A 10,494-nucleotide genomic window follows, 5' to 3' on the forward strand; every position below is an offset into this window, starting at 1 on the left:
GCCATAATGTTAAAATTGTTACACAGCGTAACATTGCATATGTTGCAGTGTTATAATTGTTACATAATGTGACATTATACATGTACCTTAATGTTATAGTTGCTACAGAAGTGTCAGGTGTACACGGTAATGATTGACTAGTTGCGTGTATCCTGAAATAATCACACTAAGTACATTTAACATCCATCATCATCAAATCACATGCATCTTGTCCTGGGGCAGCTTAGCTCTGTGGTGTTATTTTTTTTTTTTTTATTTTCTGTGGTAGAAAGCGGAAAGACAGAAGTTGGGCACGCGGTGGGTACCAGAAGTAACGACACATTCTCCTTTGTTTGCAATTGTAAATAGAACCCACTAACCCCATGTGGTACATCCGGGTGACTCCTGGTGGCGTGGGAGGCACGATGTTCCGATCTGTGTCTCCCACTCTCTCTTCCTTCGGGATAAAAGAGGCCCCAAGTGTGAGTGGGGTACATGTTTATGTTTGCACGCGTGCTGCCCTCACTGTGCACGGTGTAGATACCCTGTTGGAAGGACCTGGATGCGTGGGTGAGCGGAGCTTGCTCTCAAGGAGTGGCTCCGGCACGTGCACTGGGGTGGGCGTCCTCAGCCTCCGGGCCTGCAGACGTGTGGAAGGAGGGTGGCCGAGCTGTGCACCCTGGGGTGCTTCCTGGTGTCACATTCTGGCACAGCGAGGGGCCAGCTGCCCGGAGAGCAGGGCTGGGGTCTTCCCAGGGAGTTCCCACCCATCTGGTGGCCAACCTTGGTCCTGGGTGGGTGAGTGGGTTCTATGTTTGTGGCTGTGGGATCAGGGTGAGCCCTCACTGGGGATTTCCCCTTGGGGGCAGGAGGCAGGGAATGTATCTGTGGCTCCTGGGGACAGGTGGCTCCCTGAATAGGGCTTTGGGCAGGGGGCTGGCCAGGTACTTGGGTCCTTGGGCAGCCTTGCAGGACCAGCCTGTGCACAGAGGAAGCAGGTGAAGTGAAGCCATGTGGTTGGGGGACAGTTGTCCCCCCTGAGGGGCTGCTCCTTTGTGGTGCCCTAAGCGAGCTCAGGGATGGTCTATGTGTGCACCAGCGTGCAAGTATGAGTGTTTGTGAGCACGTGGACACACATGTGCAGGCATGTGAGTGCGGCTGTGCCCTCCTCTGTGCTTTCTGCATGAATGAGTGCGTGTGTGATTCACTCACGTGAGCATAGGTGTGAAGGTCCTTGCAGCTTTGTGTGCAAAAAAATCAAAGAACAGACACTGAGCTCCATCACTTTCTTTGATAAATGTTTGTTAAAAGACAATGAGGGGTGCCTGGCTGGCTCCATCAGTTACGCATCCAACTCCTGGTTTCGGCTCAGGTCACGATTTCGGGGTCATGGGATTGAGCCCTGCGTTGGGTTCTGCCCTCAGCGGGGATCTGCTTGTCCCTCTGTCTCTACCCCTCCCCCCTGCTCTCTCACTCTCTCTCAAAAATAAATAAATCTTAAAAAAATTAAAAAAAAGAATAAAAGAGACTGAGACCACTCAGGATGCAGGTGTTTGGAGTGTGGTCCCCAGGCCAGCAGCATCCGCATGCCCTGAAAACTTACTAGAAATAAAGACCCCGAGACCACCCCCCAGACCTGCTCAGCCCAAACTCTGGGGGTGGGGAGCCGGGCAGCCAGACTCTTAAGAAACCATCCAGGAGATTCTGATGGATGTTAAAATTTGAGAACCACTTGGGCTTAAAACACTCTGCTTTCCTGCATGAAAGGAAAAGGAAAAGACTTGGTCCTCGGGGTCCCCCTGATGTAAACACCACCGGTAATTAGCGGTAATTGCCAAGACCAATTTGCTGAAAATTCATGTTCTTCCAAAGGTGTGAATCACTATATCATAGTGATTTCAGAATCCAAGTGGGCTGCTACTCACTGGAGGGTCTGTGTGCAGGTAGGCTCTGCCGGAAAACTCCTCTGTTTGAATACTTTCCCGGGGAAAAAGGTGGGCAGAGTCTGTTGAAAATTGTTTGTCATCCAGTGGAATTGACTCATGAGGAAATGGATAGCTTTGTCAGAAAATGGTTTTGATTTTGTGGAAGGAGGTAAAAGTATCATTTAATTTAAAAACACATATATAAATATTTATTGGTATTTTATATGTCTGTATGAGAGAGAGAGAGAAGAGAGAGAGAGAGAGAGAGAGAGAGAGATGGGTTGGTTTGATTTAAGGAATTGACTCCCAGATTGGAGGGACCAACAAATCCAAAACCTGCAGGTTAGACCAGCAAGCTAGAGAGGCAGCTAAGAGTTAATATTCCCATCTTGAGCCAAAACACTGATAATTCAGGGAGAATTTCCAGGCTACAGTCTTGAGGCCAAATTCCCTTCTTTTTTGGAGGAGACCTCCATCGTTCCTCTTTGGCCTTCAACTGATTAGACGAGGCCCACCCGCATTATGGAGCGTGATGGGCTTCACCCCAAATCTGCGAATATCCATGTTAATCCCGTCCAAGAAAATACCTTCCCAGCAATGTCTACAGTGGTGTCTGACCAACCATTGGGCACCATTGAGTGATGGGCTCTAACCAGTATCTGCCATGCTCCCCATCTCGGTGCTCAGCTTCCTGTAGCCATGGGCCGCCCGGGACCAAGGAGGTCCTCATGGAGTCTTGTCTGAGCTGCCTCAGCTTTGGTCCTGCCCTGAGGGTGACCGCTCTTGGGGACGCCCATTGCACCTCCACTGAGGATAGTTCCTGCTCTACTTGTCTTACGAGCCTCACCTCTTAGCCCATATGATGCCCTGGGCAAGGAGGGACATGGCGGCATCCTGTCTACCCTCCTCCACCACGAAGCAGGCAACAGGCCCTGTCCTAGTTCCCGTCCTCAGGACAGACGAGGGTGCTCCCAGGTGCAAAGGTAGCAGAACCTCATTGACCAAGGAATGGCTGCTCCTGGGGTCACTCACAAAGATGCTTCTCTGGGTAAAACTGATGAGTGGGTGTCCGTGCATCATGGGGCCTCGTCCACAAAGACCCCGCTGGAGACAGCAGTGCCCCCCACGCGGTCTCCTTCCAGAGGGCAAAGACACCCTCCGCATGGGTTCCTCTCCCTGCAAAACATTGCCTTCTTGGGGCTTCTGGGTCAGTCAGTCCATGATGTATCTGCCTTTGGCTCAGGTCATGATCCCAGGATGCCCGTGGAGCACAGAGCCTGTTTCTCCCTCTCCCTTTGCCTGCAGTGGACCCCCTGCTTGTGCTCTGTCTCTCCAATAAATAAAATCTTAAAAACCTTCGTAGTGGCTCCCATTCAAGGCGGAAGACTTGCTTTTTCTGTATATGCTTCCCCTCTTTGCACAAAGATGGAGCAAATTAACCTCCTCGGGGAGGTGTGTGTTTTCGGGCGGCATCCCGAGCAACTTCACTTTCGTGCAACAGCTCGTGCTCACTCTATGCGTGTCCTGGGGCGGCTGTGACCAAGGACCGGAGACTGGGTCGCTTCGAACCACAGCGGTTTACTGTCTGCTGGTTCTGGAGGCTGGACGTCCGAGATCCAGGTGGGGCTGGGCTGGTTCCTTCCTGAGCCTCTGGGGGAGAATGTGTTCTGGGCTGCTCTCCGGGGTTCTGGGGATGGCCAGCAAACTTTTCCACGTGCGTGCCCCCATCTCTGCATCCATCCTCATGGCACCATCTTCCCACTGTGCACCTGTACGTGTTCTTTCCTCTATGCATGCCCATCGGTGTCCAAATTCCCCTTTTTGTAAATTCACCCATCACACAGGGTGAGAGCCCCATCCTAAAGCCCTCACGTGAACTCAGTTGCCTCTCTAAGAACCCTCTTCCCATGCAGGGTCATATTGTGTGATCCTGGAGGCAGGACTCCAACAATCTTCCTTGTGGGGGGCACAGTTCGATGCATAAGGGTCCCCGTGCACTGTTCCCAAGCTGACAGGTCCTTGCACTTCCCCAGACCGTTTCTTCCAGGCTGACCTCCCTTTGGAGCCAAACCCTTTGAGACGTTGCAGACATGTGTGTGCATCGTGGGGAAAATAGCTGTTTTGGTTTGAGTTTCCCAAACGGTTTTAATTTCGGGGGGAGCTCATCCATCCGTGCATCTGTAAGCATGAATTCCCAGCCTGTTATATCACTGTTGGTGAAATCCCGAAGCTTTTGAGGACTTATGTGGTGTTCTGGGATGCATGACGGGCTGCTGATGTGCCCATGATGGTTCCCCCAACAACCACGCCTGACATTTGCTCAGGACCGAAATGTGCACGTGGTCGGCAACGTCCTGGGCTGTTTCCGGGGAGACATGAAGCCCTTCTTTGCTCACGAGGATTCCTGAGCCCCTCCTGGCCGCTCTGTGTTTCCAGAGTCCTCTGGAATAGCAGACGTGGAAAACCAGGGATCAGGGCGACGCAGCACATGTCCGTGGCACCCGGGGAAAGCTCGTGTCTGGAGATGAGGGATCTTTGGTCTGCCAACGGGTGTCGGCATCCTTGCTCACGGAGAGACTGCCCGTTATCAGACCCAGCGAGCGCCTGGGTTCATGGTGGCCCGCGGACGTCCCCTCATCGCTGGCCATGGGCTTGTGCATTAATGACCCAGAAGGAAAATAACGCAGCTGATTCATAGGATGCAGGCATCGTAGCCACAGCTGTGCTGCCTTCCGCATGTGAATTTACCGCAGGCCAGCGGACACCTCAGGACGGCTAACGCTCCCTGCGGATCTGTATAAAAGGAAGCCGTCTGCGAGGCCAGCATGGGGGGCACGGACTGGTGACTCACGCACGGGACACAGCATTCATCAACATCACGGATGAAGACCTTGTTCCTTGTGCTAAACTCTCAGCGTCGGCTGGGGCCCTCGTGACCTCCAGCAGCAGGGAGAGAAGGAAGTGGTCGACGTCGAGCTGAAAACGTGGGCAAACACCGTGAATGATACGAAATCCAGGGACACGTGTGTGTTCTGGAAATAAGAGAACTCAAGACATTGTGTTTTTCAATGGCTTGAGGTACCGTCTGATCAATCCCGTGGTCCTATGTGCGAAATTTTCCGGTCTACCGGGGAGGACTTCAGGAAACCCACTGTTTCTGGAACCGTTAAAGTAATACAGAAGGTCCGTGGTTTTCTAGGACGGACGGGGAGGTGACGACGGTTCTACAAAATGTGGACGTTGCGGTGCAGGGCAGCTCTGCTGAGAAGGAGGACTGACTGCTGGTGTGGGGGTCGTTCACGAACCCATAGAAAATGGATTGTTGCACATGGTATAGACAGGTGTATGCTGCTCTCCCCAGATCTCAGTAAAAGCAGAACTTCCAGGAAACTCACAAATCTTACTAAACTAACCCTTTAATTTCCATTAAATAGATACCTTTTCACAATTTACCACCTCTGGAAGCCGAGACCCCTTGTCCTTTGTCTCCTCACCCCTGCACCATTTACTGGGCATTGTTAAATTGTATATAAACCCAAATCTACTGGTGCCTATATTTTTTTTTGAATGAAGAATGTTTTTAATTACTTGATGCTGATACAGTATCTTTTTAATTAAAAATGAGACAGTCTTTTTGTACCTTTCAAAGTCTCCTTTATAAGCCACATGCCTCCATCATCTCTTTCACAGACTAACTGTAAACCAAACTGTGTAAGTGGGGACACGCGGTAGAGCTGCGTCCTTAGGGTCCCCCAGGGAAGGCCGTTTTTACTTCTTTACTATTAAGCCGTCCATACATGTAAAGTGAAAAAATAAAATTGGCCTGATTTCCCCCTGTGAATCTGGCCGTCCTCCATTTAATTTGCAGCCCTCAGGGACAGAACACAAAAGTATAGGAGAGGCATTTTTCTGCCCCTCCAAAAGGCTGCCACACTAACCGTCTCTAACTTCTGTTTCATGTTTCATACTGACCTTCGAATTATTCTTGAAAGAATTACACCAAAAACTGTTTTATTTTTTTGAAAATAAGGATCCATGTTTATGGCTTTGGGTGTTACTTCCTGACAATCCGTAGTACAAAAGCAACAAAGTAAACATTCTCTGTAGAACCAAACCACGCAGCCATTTCCCTAATTAGTTTGTTTACCGACCCGCGGTGAGAACCATTATTTGATTCTGTGTTTCGGCTCCCTCTTCGGTGTTAAGTTCAATCTCTTTATTGTTTTCCGTGCCAAGTGCCTTTGCAGTCCTCGGGGTTTGATTTAGAAAACCTCAGCGGGGGGATCGCGTCCTCCTGTTAATTTGCTGTGATTCCTTCCCATTTCCGCTGTGGATGTTTCTTTGCCCATAAATCCACCGGGGAAACCTCTCCTGAAATCACTCCTCCTTCTTGGACTTTTTCCGTCCCTCCCGTAGGGAAACATACTGACTTTTTCCCCTCCATTTAGTATTTCTAACGATCTCTGGTTCTTTCTAGAAAGCCACAGTCGCAGACCTCATCATTTACCCTGGAGAAATGGGTGTATCAGTGTTTCATGCCCTTTAAGGGCCCGAACCCAGCGCTGCTGAGAAGGCAGCGTCCGAGGCCGCCCGTGCCAGTGGCGCGTAAGTGGCCCAAAGCCAAGACGAAACTTGGCATTGATTTCCCTGCACTTAATCACTGCTCGTTTCCCGCCTCCTTCTCCTCTCCTCTGCGGGGAGCGGACGGGAGAGATTTGCCAAAAACAAGTCTCTTGAGGATAATTGGAGGGTTGTGGCTTGTCTTGCGTTGGGGAGGGGACTTGAGCTCTGAACTGCCCTAGATCTTTGTCGTGATCCCTCCCTCCATACACAACAGCCGTGTTGGGAATTCCTCTGGGCAACGCTCCTTGAGAAGTTCACCCAGCGACCGGTCCCTTAAGGTGGAGGAACCTGGGGTCCGTTTTTGCAACATCGAGGGGGTGGACCCCCCTGCAGGCACATCTTGGAGTTTGCACGTGGGCTCCCGTGACAGGACGATGCATGAAGGCCACGCTGGGAGGTCAGATTCCTGGGGGGAACGATGTGCCGATCACGTGTGGACAGCCAAGGACCCACACGTCTGTCACGCAGTCGATCAGAAAATCTCGCCGTCAGCCTCCATACGAGAAGATCCACCACATCCTAGGTCACTGGAGAACTCACAGGTTAAAAGAACAGGGAGACCCTAGGGCACGTCCGTGAGTGTGGCTGGAATCTGGGACACCGGCGGGCGAGCACGGGAAGAGACAGGAGCTCTCCTCCGTCCCGCCGGGAACGCAGAATGGCTGGGTCACTTGGGAGGATAGCCAGACTGTTGCTGACGGAAGTGAGCACCCCCTCACCGTGTGGTCCCCAAATCACACTCCTTGACCTTCAGCCAGAGGGGTTGCAGGCATAGCCACCCGGAAACCTGCCCACGGATGTTTCTAAGAGCGTGGTTGCTGGTGGCCGGAACCAGAGGCCACTGAGCTGTCCTTCAGCAGGTGGATAGATAAAGAGCGAACAAAGACGGGTGCTGGCCAGGGGTCGGGGGAGGGAGGGCTGGACAGGTGGGGCATGGAGGGCTTTTAGGGCCGTGAATCCAGAGGGTATGCATGTCCTTGTACATTTGCCCGAACCCGTAGAATGTGCACCCCCAGGTAAATTCTGATGCAGCCCGGGGTGGGGATGCTGGTCATGGGGGAGGCTGTCGTGTGTGGGGACAAGGAGCGGTGCACGGGGAACCTCTGGCCCTGCCTCTTAATGGCCCGGTGAACCTAAAACAGCTCTAACAACATGCATTCTATTAAAAAATGCTACGATCACGTTCCTAGCCGGTCACGAAGCCCCAAGGATCGCAACATTGACACAAGTCTGGAGACACAAGCGTGAGTGTGTGTATGGTGACGATGAAACGTAACCACGTGCTTCCCCGTAGAAAAACAAGTAAAAAGTCAGGGTCACCTGCAGGCAGATGGGGTTTGCCCCAGGCTTTCCGAGCCGGGCTTTGGGCGCGGTTTCCCGCTTCCCGCAAACAGCAGATGCAGGGAGAATCGCCCCATCTTTACGCTCGCTGGAGGATGTGGGGGGCGTCCTGTTCCGTTTCTGCACGTCGGGTCACGCATCTGCACGACACCCGGGAGATGAAACCCGAGGGAGGTCGTACAAACCCCAGAACCCTCTGGTGCACGGGGAGTGGAAAATGGAAATGAAACCTCAGGACACCCCAGGGACAGACAGCGGGTGGGAGGCTGGGGGCACGGCAGGTGAGGGACCTGGGCAGGAAGGGACCTCAGCACGTGGACCTCGGAAGGTGAGGAGCCCAGGCAGATAGGGACCTGGACCCGCAGGGTTCTCGACAGATAGGTACCCAGCAGGTGCAGAACCCGGGGAGGTGAGGGACCTCTGTGGGTAGGGCCCTCAGCATGTAGGGACCGAGGCAGGTCGTGACCCAGACAGGTAGGGACCCGGGCAGGTGAGGGAGGCACCGGCGTCTTACACGTGTCCCTGGTTCGTTCCACAGCCGCAGCTACTCCCCACACGGCGCCTACGCCCAAAGCAAGCTGGCCCTTGTCCTGTTCACCTACCACCTGCAGAGGCTGCTGGCCGCGCAGGGGAGCCCCGTGACCGCCAACGTGGTCGACCCCGGCGTGGTCAACACCGACTTCTACCAACACGTCTTCTGGGGCATGCGTCTCTTCAAGAAGCTCTTCAGCTGGTGGTTCTTCAAGGTAGGCCTCCCGCGGTTGCTTTGCTGTGCCCGCTTGTGAGGTCTCCTGCCCCATGGCTGGCCGGCCGGCCACCTCGAGGCCACGTCTGTGCCGTTGGGTCAACACTCAGAAGTGCAAGCGGCCCGGCGTCCGGGTCACTGACATTGGAAACCCAGCAGCACAGCCTCCCCATGTGTGCATTTCAAGCAGTTTTGGTGTTTTTTCCACGAAGGAGAAAACAGATTTTGTAGACAGAGGACGGGGCTCTGCTTTGCGCCATGAGCAGAGCCACACGTCGTGCACGTGTTTCTGAATCCAAGCCTGGTTGATTTCCGATGCACAAAAGTGCATGCAGTTTCTGGTGTCCAAAACCGTGCATGGGCCTCCCCCATGTCCCAGGGGTCCCACGAGGGGGACAGCAGAGGCTTTGCTCCAAGACAGGAGACTCCCATTGTGGGGGCAGCACACGAGCGGGTGACACACGGGTCCAAGGCCAGCCGGTAGCGTCCTGGAGGGACCCCGAGCACCCGTGACGTGTACCTGTCCCCACGCACACGGCGTGAATTCTGCACAAGGTAGAAACAAGCCACCCCCCCACGGTAGGCACTTCTAAAAATCTCATATCCCCCACCCTTTTCTCCTGATGTTTTTATATTTCGTTCTCGGATACGTGGTCCCATTTAAATTTCTGGGTTTTTTAAAAAACAAATGATCCGTGAGTGGACAGGAATCCTGGTTCTTGGAAAAACTCCTTGTGCGTTTGCTGCCGTCCTGTTTCCGTGGCTGTTGCTGGCCCAGCCGTGGGGCTCAGGCACATCCTCTCCGGCTTCCAGGGTCTTGGTGAGGAGACGGTGTTCGTTTCCTCCCCGCGACGGGGTTGCAAACTTTAGAGGTGACGAGCTCTAGGGCCGTGGAGGGCAGGGCACGTGCCTTCAGTGACGGTCATGGCTGTGAATTCCCCTCCTCTGGGTTCTCCATGCACTAGTGTTTCGGGGCCAGCACCAGAACCCAGATTCTGGCACATGGGAATGACTGTGGGCACTGGGGAGCCAGCGTCTGGCCGCTGCTATGTGTAATTACCTCCTGTATGACCCCGGGATCCTTTTTCTGTGTCACAGCTCCGCTCTACAGCTCCCCTTAAAAATCCAAATTTTCTTTATGCACGTGAGTTTTTGAATGAACTCTTTGTTCACGTCCTTTTCCCCCACTTTTCCCCCCATGGGGAGCTGCTGGCTCAGGAAAAAAACAAACAAACAAACAAAAAATGACAGAGAACGTTCCATATAATTACGGATCGTGAACCCCGTATGTCATGTTGCATGTCTCCCCCACCGCAACTTTCTTGTCACTCGCGGTCCTCGATGGGGCACTTGAAGCCAAAATCGAGTCAAAGGCGTTAAAAATGGGTCGTCCGTTGTCTCCGGAGGTACAGTTAGGTTTTGTCGTGCTGTTGAGCCTTCCCAGGTTTCCGGGTGGTGTTTGCAGGGACCGATGTCCGAAAGCCCACCCTTCTCCACTGATCCTGGAGGGGACGGACAGTCCTTTTCTAAATGCCCACGTGTTCTGAAGTCACCGTTGTGCTCGGGCAGTGCCCCCCGCCCCCCACCGTAGCTTCGTTTTCTTAGCTTCCTTCTCTCTTAGCCCTGATTGTTTTTCCTGGGTCAGCTTCTCGATGCCTTGCAAGTTGAAGAAAACACAGTTGGTGATGGGAGCGCATCTGTTTCTTCACCCCGTTTCTCTGTCCCTACGTTTACACTGCTGCCAGGTTTTTCCAGTAGAAAACAACGGAGAGAAGTGGGGTGGGATAGAGGGCAATACGGTAGAGGAGAAGCAGATAGAATAAGACACGATGGGATGGGATGGGATGGGATGGGATGGGATGGGATGGGATGGGATGGGAT

General features: G+C 53.1%; 1 protein-coding gene across 1 annotated transcript in view; it reads left to right on the plus strand.

The window, feature by feature from the left end:
* The window catches only part of LOC111157095 (dehydrogenase/reductase X-linked), a 149,699-nt gene that overhangs the window by 122,549 nt on the left and 16,656 nt on the right, over positions 1 to 10,494 (plus strand). Inside the window, exon 6 of the mRNA XM_022518331.1 lies at positions 8,407 to 8,614. Within this exon, the coding sequence (XP_022374039.1) occupies positions 8,407 to 8,614 (208 nt within the window). The remainder of the gene's footprint in view (positions 1 to 8,406; positions 8,615 to 10,494) is intronic.

The sequence above is a fragment of the Enhydra lutris genome, unplaced genomic scaffold (assembly GCF_002288905.1).
Source record: "Enhydra lutris kenyoni isolate GAN:26980312 unplaced genomic scaffold, ASM228890v2 scaffoldscaffold52, whole genome shotgun sequence".
Taxonomy (NCBI): domain Eukaryota; kingdom Metazoa; phylum Chordata; class Mammalia; order Carnivora; family Mustelidae; genus Enhydra; species Enhydra lutris.